At 48.1% G+C, this 12,825-nt stretch overlaps 1 protein-coding gene across 8 annotated transcripts in view; it reads left to right on the forward strand.

The window, feature by feature from the left end:
• IP6K2 (inositol hexakisphosphate kinase 2) overlaps positions 1-12,637 on the forward strand; it is a 29,401-nt gene extending 16,764 nt beyond the window's left edge. Inside the window, exons 1-6 of one of the 8 annotated variants that reach the window (XM_030811839.1) lie at positions 4,869-5,200; positions 5,463-5,828; positions 6,047-7,326; positions 8,831-9,006; positions 10,930-11,105; positions 11,867-12,637. In XM_030811839.1, the coding sequence (XP_030667699.1) occupies positions 6,923-7,326; positions 8,831-9,006; positions 10,930-11,105; positions 11,867-12,367 (1,257 nt within the window). In that variant the 5' untranslated portion in view covers positions 4,869-5,200; positions 5,463-5,828; positions 6,047-6,922 and the 3' untranslated portion in view covers positions 12,368-12,637. Of the gene's footprint in view, positions 1-4,865; positions 5,829-6,046; positions 7,327-8,830; positions 9,007-10,929; positions 11,106-11,866 lie in introns of those variants that run through there. The other 7 variants (XM_030811840.1, XM_030811838.1, XM_030811841.1 and 4 more) reach the window with 7 other exon arrangements.
• The last annotated feature ends 188 nt before the right edge of the window (positions 12,638-12,825 follow it).

Consider the following 12,825-nt stretch of genomic DNA (forward strand, 5'->3'; position numbering starts at 1 on the left):
TCCAGCCTTCCAGGGAAACAGCTTTAGACCTTAGCGATCACACTGCTCAAAAAGAGAGAGAGAGAGAAACAGGTGACATGGAGATTGTTGTTTTGGGGCTTTTCTTTCTTCTGGTGTAGTTGAGGCTCCTAGGGAGGAAGCTGATTTGCTTTGTAATCTTTGGAAAATTGATCCTTCATTTCCTTGCAGAGATAGGGGCTGTGAGGAACCCTAGAAGTGCCACTTCTTTGCAACTCCAAATGTGAGAAGTATGTTTTACAATGAAACCATACTTACGTTCATATTGAGAGATTGAACATAATTGAAACAAAAGGATCAAAAAGCAAGATTTACCTTATGTGCAATGCATTGATATTTTGTTTATTATTATTATTTTATAGAGATGAAGTCTCACTACATTGCCCAGGCTAGTCTCGAATTCCTGAACTCAAGCAATCCTCCCATCTTGGCCTCCCAAAGTGCTAGGATTACAAGGAGTGAGCCACTGTGCCCAGCCATATTTTGTTGTATTCTGTTAGATTTTTGTTTAAAAACTACTAGTTACCACTCACTAACTTGCTTACATAACCCACAGAGTAGAGATCTACTCTAAGCCTCTCTTTTCCCATTTTACAGACCGTAAAATGAACCCAAAGGGAGCCACGGACTTGGAGTCTTTCTCCACGCAGTTGAGTGGCAGAACTGGTACTAAAATGTGGCTCCACCTCACTACAGGATGGTCAATTGTTTCCCTAATTCTGCCTCACATTTGGAAGTTTCTTATCAGACTTGGCTCAGGCAAGGATGAGCCTGATTTTTCCTATCTTTCTACCCAAAATGATGAGGATTTTCCCAAGAGCAGCATCCTAGGGACCGCCAGAGATGGATGCAAGAGGAAGGGTGTTAAGGTGGCACATCATGCCCAGCAGCTAATTAACACTGGGGAAGAGGAGTTGGAGACCCTCACTGGGCCTTTTGGCCTCCAGCTATGTTTTTTTTTTTTTTTTTTGAGACGGAGTTTTGCTCTTGTTGCCCAGGCTGGAGTGCAGTGGCTCACTGTAACCTCTGCCTCCCAGATTCAAGTGATTCTTCTGCCTCAGCCCCCCAAGTAGCTGGAATTACAGGCATGCGCCACCACACCCGGCTGATTTTGTATTTTTAGTAAAGACAGGGTTTCTCTATGTTGGTCAGGCTGGTCTCGAACTCTGGACCTCAAGTGATCCCACCCGCTTCAGCCTCCCAGAGTGCTGGGATTATAGGTATGAGCCACCACTCCCGGCCCCAGCTATGCTCTTGAGCCACACACTAGAGATGCCATGAAGGACTGTTTTTGTTTATTTTCATTGTAGGTGGGGATGGGTAAGACATACCTACACAGAGTTATTTTTCTACGTAACTGAGTACATTTAAGAAATCCTGAGCAGAGTTGATAAGGGATTTGCATTGTTGTTAGCATTGCTGTGATAGCAAAAGACAGGGTCTTACTCTGTCACCCAGTCTGGAGTGCAGTGGCTCAGTTGTAGCTCACTGCAGCCTCAATGTCCTGGGCTCAAGTGATCCTCTTGTTTCAGCCTCCTGAATAGCTGGGACCCCAGGCATGCACCACTACACCTAGCTGAGTTTTTAAAAAATTTTGGGCCGGGCATGGTGGCTCACGCCTATAATCCCAGCACCTTGGGAGGCCAAGGTGGGCAGATCACTTGAGGTCAGGATTTTGAGACCAGCCTGGCCAACATGGCGAAACCCCATCTCTACTAAAAATACAAAAAAATTAGCCAGGCGTGGTGGCATGCGCCTATAGTCCCAGCTTCTCGGGAGGGTGAGGCACGAGAATCGCTTGAACCTGAGCGGCAGAGGTTGCAGTGAGCCAAGATCGCGCCACTGCACTCCATCCTGGGCAACAGAGCAAGACTCCGTCTCAATTAAAAAACAAAAAAATTGTAGAGATGGGGCTTACTATGTTGTCAACTCCTAGTCTCAAGTGATCTCCTGCCTTGGTCTCCCAAAGTGCTAGGATTATAGGCATGAGCCACCATACCTGGCCTGGATTGTGTTTCTAAAGCCTGGCCCATGAGGAGCATCTTGTGCTTTAACAATTCATAATTATGGTACCTGACATGTGCTTTAGTACTGGCCAGCGGACCATAAATCAGTAGCTTCTTTTGGTATTACTCTTATTCAAAAGGTCTTTTCAAAAGTAGACTAGTGTCAACCAGTCTGCATAGACCTAGAGAAAAGGCTTGTGTGGCCAGACTTCTCAGAGCTCCGTCTTCTGGATAGAGCCTGGAATGGTTAGAATGTACTCATATTTACAGTCCCATTGCCTGTGTTGAGTTTCTGGACTCTTCTCAGTATGTGCCTTCCTGGAGGCTTTTGTGGTGATGAGAAGGTAGTGCCAAGTAATCAGAACCTTAGGTTTAGATTCTCTGCTCTTTGCATATGGGAAAACTTACTGATTCCTAGCCATTGAGTTCAGTTGAGGCCCATAGTCGGGTACTCTCTGAAAGGAAGAGATTGACACCAGTTTAAACTCTTTAAAAGAGGCTACTTTATAAATAGAAAATATTAGCTAGGCGTGGTGGCATGCGCCTGTAGTCCTAGCTGCTTGGGAGGCTGAGACAGGCAGATCCCTTGAGCCCACGAGTTTGAGGGTGTTGTGAGCTATGATCATGTCATTGCACTCCAGCCTGGGCGACAGAGTGAGACCCTGTTTACTTTAAGAAAAAATTAAAAATTGGCCAAGTGCAGTAGCTCACATCCGTAATCCCAGCACTTTAGGAGGCCAGAGTGGGCAGATCACCTGAGGTTAGGAGTTTGAGACCAGTCTGGCCAACATGGTGAAACCCTCTACTAAAAATACAAAAAAAAAAAAAAAATAGCCAGGCATGGTGGGCGCCTGTAGTCCCAGCTACTTGGGAGGCTGCGGCAGGAGAATCGCATGAGACTGGGAGGCAGAGGTTGCAGTGAACCAAGATCACACTTCAGCCTGGGCGACAGAGCAAGACTCCATCTCAAAACAAAACAAAACAAAACAAAAAAACAACTGGCTGGGCGTGGTGGCTCATGCCTGTAATCCAGCACTTTGGGAGGCCGAGGTGGGCGGATCACGAGGTCAGGAGATCAAGACCGTCCTGGCTAACATGGTGAAACCCCATCTCTACTAAAAATACAAAAAATTAGCCGGGCATGGTGGCAGGCGCCTGTAGTCCCAGCTACTCTGGAGGCTGAGGCAGGAGAATGGCATGAACCTGGGAGGCGGAGCTTGCAGTGAGCCGAGATCTCGCCACTGCACTCCAGTCTGGGTGACAGAGCGAGATTCCATCTCAAAAAAAAAAAAAAAAAGGAAAAATTAACCTGGGCAGTGCCAGATATCATGTGCCCTAGAGGCAGCTGTGTGGGGTTCACTTGGGAGAAATGGCTTGTCTTTGGTCCTGGGTGAATTTCCTAACCATCTCTAATCACCTTCATTGTTTGCAATAGGGAGAGTAGTGTTTACCTCAAAGAAAGTGTCATGAGGACCAAATGACATAAGAAATTCCTGTTATGAGCCTGATACATAATAGGTGCTTTCCCCACATTAGAGGACAGAGGGCACATCTCCTCCAGATCCATCCTCACTCCTCTCTCAGTTGGAGTCATGGGAACTGAAGGAGTTCCCAGTAAAATCCCTGTACAGATACTGAAATGTAACTCAAGCCTCGTAAGTAATGCTAGTAGAGACTGCCTAATTTGTAAATTAGACAAAACAGAGAATGAGTGTGACATGGCCTGAACTGGCTAACAGGGTGCATGCAGAGATGTGCTTCGTTGATGCGGCATCCAGTGCGTGGCTGAGTGAGTGGATGCGAGCCCTGATTGCCCCAAGAGCATAACTTTGGTTTAAAGGTGTGTACCAGCTTTTGGTGATCAGGATAGAACTGATAAAAATAGTGACCTAGAACACTGTATCTTTTTAAATGGAGTTCACCAGCCTTGATCAGTTGTTTTTAGATATAGATATTAATCATTAAAGCTGGACCCAAGTTCCATTGCTAATGTTAATGGGGCTTGTCTTTGGCCTTGGGCAGGAGCAGTGTGGGTAGACAACCTGGACAAGTAAATAATGAGTCTTACTAGATAATGAGTGAGCAGATTTTCCCTATATTTAAATGCATTTTATAACAATATAATTAATGGGGCTGGGTGCGGTCGCTCAGCCTGTAATCCCAGCACTTTGAGAGACCAAGGCGGGCAGATCACGAGGTCAAGAGATCAAGACCATGCCAGCCAACATGGTGAAACCCCGTCTCTACTAAAAATACAAAAATTAGCTGGGCTTGGTGGTGTGCACCTGTAATCCCAGCTACTGGGGAGGCTGAGGCAGGAGAATGGCTTGAACCCTGAGAGGTGGAGGTTGCAGTGAGTCGAGATTGTGCCACTGCACTCCCGCCTGGCGATAGAGTGAGACTCCATCTCAAAAGAAAAAAAAAACAAATAAATATATATATATAATTAATGGGAGACCTGGGCATCATCCACTTAAAGCTTGACACTCATTAAAAAATGGTAAGATTTAATCCAAATATTAGGCTTGAAATTGTGATTTCACCTCACCATGGCATCAGTTTTGCCTGCGGTAGTGGCTTTCTAACACCGCAGTGGGACCTCTGCCTTTTTAGGGCCCCTGGAACCCATTCCCTGCCTGTCTGCATCTAACCCCGCCCCATGAGCTCATAGTGTTTTTGTTTTTCTGCCGGAGAAGGCGGGGCCAAGGTGGGTGGCATGGGCGGAGTCCCGCAAGAGCTCAGACTGTTAGTCTTTCTCTTTCTGCTGAAGGAGCAGAGTGAGCAGCTCTAAGGCACTTCCCACGCTACTTCGAACCCCCATGTCATCATTGTGTTTGCTTCCAGCAGAGCGTCCTGGCCAGAACAAGCCAAGGAGCCAAGACGAGAGGGACACACAGACAAACAACAGACGGAAGACGTACTGGCCGCTGGACTCCGCTGCCTCCCCCATCTCCCCGCCATCTGCGCCCGGAGGATGAGCCCAGCCTTCAGGGCCATGGATGTGGAGCCCCGCGCCAAAGGCGTCCTTCTGGAGCCCTTTGTCCACCAGGTTGGGGGGCACTCATGCGTGCTCCGCTTCAATGAGACAACCCTGTGCAAGCCCCTGGTCCCAAGGGAACATCAGTTCTACGAGACCCTCCCTGCTGAGATGCGCAAATTCACTCCCCAGTACAAAGGTAAGTCCCAGCTGCTGGAGGGGTTGCCACACTGGCGACAAGATGTGAGAGATCGTGGCCATGGAAGGCCCTGGCAGCCATCCCTGGAGCCCTCACTCCCTCCCACTCTGTGCTTTCCCTCCCTCTCCTCCTTCTCCTCCTGGCCCTCAGCCCAGCATCTCACACCCTCAGTTTTCAAGCCCTGGTAAGATTGCTCAATTCTGTTTTGTTTTGTGGATTTGAGTTTGATTTTGGTAGAAGTGTAGTTGTGTTTTATGTTCAGGTGTCTCTTGATCACAGTAACCCATAGTCCCCCATTGGGGGGACGGTGGGGGAAGACTTTGGGAGGATTTTACCCAGAATACTTGCCGCCTGCTTTTTGTCCTCCAGGAAACCAGAAGCCCGGGTGATTAGGTAGGCCGGGGAGCAGGGTTGAGTCAGATGGAATGCAGGAGTGGGAGGCCTGTGCTGATTAGCCCAAGCCCTTTGCTGTTACAGAATGTCTCCAGAATTGCTATATGAAAGCAACCCTTCGATTCACATATGATAATTTTTTATTTCTTTTTATAATGTATTTTATAGGGGACATCAGCAGCCACCAGCATGGTGGGGTCTTTGTTGGGGAGTGGGGGAGTCTTTTGTAAATCAAGTAAGAATCCATTAAAGAAATTAATTTTAAATGTGCATTACCTGGTTACATAAAGGACTCTAGAACAACTTAGGTTCTTTTAGGACTGTTGAAACATTGTCTTTAAGGACAGAATGTACTGGGTGCCTTTCTCTGTACTCTGAATATGCATGTGTATTGTGGTGGGGATGGGGGAGTTGGGGGCCCTCACTTGGTCCTTCTCTGTTGTTTTTTTCCAGGACAAAGCCAAAGGCCCCTTGTTAGCTGGCCGTCCCTGCCCCATTTTTTCCCCGGTCCTTTCCCCTGTGGCCACAGGGAAGTGTGGCCTGAATCCCCCACCCTGGCTCCTCTGCACCCAGAGCTGGGGGCCACCTCAGAAGTGTCATCTCTCTCTGAGCACGCATTCCCCTGCAGCAGTCGAGGACTGAGCAGATTGAGTGATGCTGGGGCAGAGAGGCCTGGGAGGAAAGGTGTTCAGCCAGTCGTTTGTAAGGCGCTCGTCGGCACCTGCTGAAACGCCCCCACCTGACAGCCCCATCCTCAAAGACTGTCTAATTACTCATGGCAGGTTCTAGAGACTTAAGGGGAAAAGCTGCTTTCAAGGCCACCACATGTCTGTGCTCCCCAACCAGCTCTATCTGCCTTGTGTTCATTTTGTTATTTTGTGACATGAGACTGCAAAGACCAATAAAAACATATAAGAACAAAAGGCCTGGGTGCCTACCCGCGTGGGGGCACTGTGGGAAGCCTTTGCTAGGGTGTCTTGTGCTGTGTGGTTTGTTTTGTTTGCCCCTTTATTTTGCTTTGCTTACCCAGTCTTCCCTTATTCTTGGATGCTTCTTAACCCTCAGGCAAACCTGTGTTCCCCCTGTATTCAGGCTCTGCTTTAAAGCAAGCCATGAGGCTGTTGGAGTTTCTGTTTAGGGCATTAAAAATTCCCGCAAACTATAAAGAGCAATGTTTTCAGTCTTTTAGGATTAGAAGAATTACATAAAAATTAATAAACATTTTCAATGATGGAAAAATGTGTCTTGTAATTCTTTGGCTCTTGCCTCGTTGAGTACATCACAGAGGAAGACTCTCGGCCATGTTTGCTCCCTAATTGCTTGTCTTGTATGGTGTCATCTTTTCTAGCTGTTTTGATATTTGTTAAGTTTGCAGATGAGTTTGGGGCCTCTGGCAACATAGAGACTAAGGAACTGGGTAAGAAAAAAACAAATGTTACAATCATGTTACTTACAAAGCTTCTTCCTGCTAAATTAAAAGTTCTTTCTGCTCCTCACCCCCTTCCAGGTGTGGTATCTGTGCGCTTTGAAGAAGATGAAGACAGGAACTTGTGTCTAATAGCATATCCATTGAAAGGGGACCATGGAATTGTGGACATTGTAGATAATTCAGACTGTGAACCAAAAAGTAAGCTCCTAAGGTGGACAACAAACAAAAAACATCATGTCTTAGAAACAGAAAAGACCCCTAAGGACTGGGTGCGTCAGCACCGTAAAGAGGAGAAAATGAAGAGGTGAGTGTAGACAGAGGGCAACTCTGGGCTATGTGGGAGGGGAAGTGTTGGGGGTTTTGGTTACAGCCCAGTTCCCTGGAGCTAAGGACTGAAGTGGATTTAGTAGGTACCTTGTCATTTAGTGGCCAATTCCCACATGGCATGCTCAGCCTCTCTTTGTTAATTGACTCTGGTTAGATCATGCCAGTTTGGGTAAACAGCTGCACTGGCAGCTGTAAGAGATTCACTCATTCTTCCATGACTGCTCTGTGCTAGGCTGTGTTCTAGAGATGTAGCAGTGACCAAGAGAGGAGCCATCCTTTTACCTCAGGTTGTTCACCAGTGGTGGGGAACAAAATGGGCAGTTGGGCATCCCTGAAACTCAGCGATCCCCCTAAGCAGGGCCATCCTACTCCTGCACCTTGGCAAAGCTTGTGAAAATATAAATAGTATATATAAATTAAGTACATGTAATGTAGCTAAGTAGGTTGACTTAGTCCCATGGAATTTCAGTTCCTATTTTCCCAGTTGCCAGCTTTTGGAGTCAGGGGAACCTGGTTGTACTGGAGGCTAGGTGGTACCACTGCCTAGAAGAGGGCAGTGAAGTCTCTCCACATACGGGGCTGGGGAGCAGGGGCTGATCTTGGATCTTAGGTTCTTTTTGCTGTAGAAAATAGTGGTTGGCTGGTCCCTTAATTTTATTTTCTAAAATCAACTTTCATGAGGCATACATGTGGTAAAATGCACCCATTTGGGGTGTTCAGAGAGTTTTGGCAAATGTTTACACAGTAAGCCACCATCACATCAAGAAGTCACTTTTCATTACTCTAGAAAGTTTCTGGCCGGGTGCGGTGGCTCATGCCTGTAATCCCAGCACTTCGGGACGCCAAGGTGGGCGGATCACCTGAGGTCAGGAGTTCGAGATCAGCCTGACCAATATGATGAAACCCTGTCTCTACTAAAAATACAAAAATTAGCCTGGTGTGGTAGCATGCGCCTGTAGTCCCAGCTGAGACAGGAGAATCTCTAGAACCAGGAGGCGTAGGTTGCAGTGAGCCGAGATCACACCATTGCGCTCCAGCCTGGGCAATAAGAGTGAAACTCCATCTCAAAAAAAGAAAAAAAAAAAGAAAGTTTCTTTGTGCTTTAACCCTGGATTGATTGATTTATTGATTTATTTAATTATTTATTTATTTATTTATTTTTTGAGTCTTGCTTGTTCTGTTGCCCAGGCTCTGAAGTGCACAGGCACAATCTTCTTAGCTCACTGCAACCTCTGCCTCCCAGGTTCAAGTGATTCTCCTGCCTCAGCCTCCTGAGCACACCACCATGCCCAGCTAATTTTTGTATTTTTAGTAGAGACAGGGTTTCACCCTGTTGGCCAGGCTGGTCTCCAACTCCTGACCTCAAGTGATCTGCCCATCTCGGCCTCCCAAAGTGCTGGGATTACAGGCATGAGCCACCACGCCCAGCCTTCTGAATTCTGATAAGACATACTGATTTATTGGTCCTTATCTCTTTATAGCCATAAGTTAGAAGAAGAATTTGAGTGGCTAAAGAAATCTGAAGTCTTGTACTACACTGTAGAGAAGAAGGGGAATATAAGTTCCCAACTTAAACACTATAACCCTTGGAGCATGAAATGTCACCAGCAACAGTTACAGAGAATGAAGGAGAATGCAAAGCATCGGAACCAGTACAGTATCCTTTGTTCATGGGCATCTCCACATTTGAGGGTAAGAGGAGAGGAAATGAGGAAGTCTCTTGGAGCTTGGAGAGAGAGGTTGGGTTTTTATAGTCATGGTTGAGTTTCTCCTACCTGGGTTATTCCCGGACACCCTGTATGATAATTATGGGCAAATAATCACTTCCCTCAGGGCAGCTACTGGCCTAGGAGTGCAGATGATGAGGAGTGGGGTATAATGGGTTTTTGGGAGGTGAGGGGTGCCTCATGAAGGGGCCAGCTTGCATCAGGTGGGCTTTAGCCTACGTAACCTAGAGGAAGAGGGCAAGGAGCTGCTCCCTGTTTTCAGACTCTTCAGAAGTCTCAAAACATTGCCCACCTGCCAAGGGCTGGAGTGTTTGGGTGAGGAGACTGACCTTTCAGTCCTGGTTCACCAGACTGCCACTGGGACATGAGCTATGCATAAGGAAATCCTTCTTTTCTTTTCTCTTTTCTTTTTTCTTTCCTCTCTTTTTTTTTTCTTTTCTTTCTTTTTTTTTTTTTTTTTTTTTTTTTTTTTTTTTTTTTGAGACAGAGTCTTGCTCGTCCGCCAGGCTAGAGTGCAGTGGTGTGATCTCAGCTCACTGCAACCTCCGTCTCCCAGGTTCAAGCGATTCTCATGCCTCAGCCTCCCGAGTAGTTGGGATTACAGGCATCCGCTACCATGCCCGGCTTATTTTTGTATTTTTAGTGGAGACAGGGTTTCACCATGTTGGCCAGGCTGGTCCAAACTCCTGATCTCAGGTGATCCACCTGCTTTGGCCTCCCAAATTGCTGGGATAACTGGCATGAACCACCACGCCCAGCCCTCTTCCTCCCCGCCCTCCCCTCCCCTTTGTAGAGGTAAGGTCTCACTGTGTTGCACAGGCTGGTCTCAAACTCCTGGGCTCAAGTGATCCTCCTGCCTCAGCCTCCCAAAATGTTGGGATAACAGGAGTGAGCCACCACGCCTAGCCTTTTATCTATTTTTTGGTCTCTTAAAAATGTAAAAACCACCGGGCACGGTGGCTCACGCCTGTAATCCCAGCACTTTGGGAGGCCGAGACGGGCGGATCACGAGGTCAGGAGATCGAGACCATCTTGGCTAACACAGTGAAACCCCGTTTCTACTAAAAATACAAAAAATTAGCTGGGTGTGTTGGCGGGCGCCTGTAGTCCCAGCTACTCAGGAGGCTGAGGCAGGAGAATGGCGTGAACCCAGGAGGCGGAGCTTGCAATGAGCTGAGATCGCGCTACTGCACTCCAACCTGGGGGACACAGCGAGACTCCGTCTCAAAAAAAAAAAAATGTAAAAACCATTCTTAGCTTATAGGCCATAAACAGCAAGCACTGGGCCATAGTTTACCAGTTTCTGCTCTAGGGAGCACTGATTCCTTGAATGGGAAATGATGAGACAATGGTCTGTGCACTAGAGACACTCATTATTTCTGGTCATTGTTTCTAGACCTTTTTAGTGCACACAGCTGGGAAGCAGACGTTTAAAGAGAAAAGTATTTTCATGAGTTTATACTGATATTTCCAGTTCACAGGATTTTAGGCTACAGGATTTACTGAACTTTCTTGATGTTCTACTTGTAATTGAGGACTTTGTTTTTGGACCCTAGTCCTACACTTAGCTAAGAGTTCAGAAGATGGCGTGTGTGTCTCCCAGGCAGGAAGAGCCCAGGCCTCTGTTGAGTCCAGGTGCAGGCTGCTTCCACGCCAGTTCCCTGACAAGAAGTAAAGTGTCTCTTAGCTTTCTAGTCAGCTCTGGACTCCCTGTGTGGGGGATGGCAGGACTAATGGAGTCTCCTGTGGGTTCAGGCTTCTCTGGGTCACTGCATCTAGGCACTGTACCTTGAGAGTGCCAAGGACCCATGCAGTAGCACTTCCTTTTGGGGGTATTATTCTTAACTACTCAGAATTTATCTTACTGGAAAACCTGACTTCCCGCTACGAGGTGCCTTGTGTCCTTGACCTCAAGATGGGCACACGACAACACGGTGATGATGCTTCAGAGGAGAAGGCAGCCAACCAGATCCGAAAATGTCAGCAGAGCACATCTGCAGTCATTGGTGTGCGTGTGTGTGGCATGCAGGTGAGGGGGGATGCTAGGGCTGGCTAGGGCATCCAGTGGCTGTCACTTCCCCACCCTGGTATAGTCCTGTTTGCTCAAAAGATTCCAGGCCAGGTGCAGTGGCTCACACCTGTAATCCCAGCACTTTGGGAGGTCAAGGTGGGCAGCTCACCTGAGGTCAGGAGTTTGAGACCAGCCCAGGCAACATGGCGAAACCCCGTCTCTACTAAAAATACAAAAATTGGCTGGGCGTGGTGGTGCACGGCTCTAATACCAGCTACTTGGGAGGCTGAGGCATGAAAACAGCTTGAACCCAGGAGGCAGAGGTTGCAGTGAGCTGAGATCACGCCATTGCACTCCGGCCTGGGCGACGGCGAGACTGTCTCAAAATAAAGATTCCAGATTTGACCCTACATGAGTCTGTTGCTTTTTGGTTAAAAAAGAAAGCATGCATGCCTGCATGATTCTCTCTCAGATTGGTCTGGTTGGCTGAGTCCAGAATCTGTAGATAGTAGGGAGGAAGGCAAAAGGGTTAGGTCCTTTCCAGTGACCCAGATGTTGAGTTGGGGTGCTGGGGCACAATGACCAAACCCAGGTTGGATGGCTGCATCCCAGGTGGGGGCTGATCAGAGAGTATAGTGGACAGTGGCTCATGTGCAACTGGTGTACTTTATCTGATCTGGGCTGTCACATGCCGCCACCACCACACCACCCCGCCCCCGCCCAGGGTCCAGGGTTTGAGATGGCCCTCAGCCCCTGACTTGCTGGTCTCTCTCCTACAGGTGTACCAAGCAGGCAGTGGGCAGCTCATGTTCATGAACAAGTACCATGGACGGAAGCTATCGGTGCAGGGCTTCAAGGAGGCACTTTTCCAGTTCTTCCACAATGGGCGGTACCTGCGCCGTGAACTCCTGGGCCCTGTGCTCAAGAAGCTGACTGAGCTCAAGGCAGTGTTGGAGCGACAGGAGTCCTACCGCTTCTACTCAAGCTCCCTGCTGGTCATCTATGATGGCAAGGAGCGGCCCGAAGTGGTCCTGGACTCAGATGCTGAGGATTTGGAGGACCTCTCAGAGGAATCAGCTGATGAGTCTGCTGGTGCCTATGCTTACAAACCCATCGGCGCCAGCTCTGTAGATGTGCGCATGATCGACTTTGCACACACCACCTGCAGGCTGTATGGCGAGGACACCGTGGTGCATGAGGGCCAGGATGCTGGCTATATCTTCGGGCTCCAGAGCCTGATAGACATTGTCACAGAGATAAGTGAGGAGAGTGGGGAGTGAGCTTGCTAGCTGCTCCAGTACTTGAGAGACACTCTGTGTCCCAGGCACAGCTGTGCTGCGTCAGGGAGGAGGCCAGTATGGCCAGGTGGTGGCTCCTGTAGCCTGGAGCTGATGTGCAGTGGCCTCTGTGAGCCCCAGCCTGAGCCAGTCCCAGCTGTGCTTGGAGTCTTTATTTATTTTAACTATTTCTTCAACATTCCACATTTGATGATGATACCTCTTTCTTCCCTGAGTGTATATGTTCTAATACAAATCTTTTTGTTTATTGTACACAGTGCTCCTGTCATTCTTTCCAAGGGCAGGCAGTCCCCCTCCCAAGCCTCACCACATGCTGTGACCACCTCCCTGGCTCAGTATTCTCCTGGCTGCCACCCCACCCCATAGATCCTAAAGTCAGCACAGCCTCTTGGCATGGTGTGCAGTCTCCAACCCAGCACCCTGAAGGTTACCCAGAAAGG

This window comes from Nomascus leucogenys, chromosome 4, assembly GCF_006542625.1.
Source record: "Nomascus leucogenys isolate Asia chromosome 4, Asia_NLE_v1, whole genome shotgun sequence".
Lineage (NCBI taxonomy): Eukaryota > Metazoa > Chordata > Mammalia > Primates > Hylobatidae > Nomascus > Nomascus leucogenys.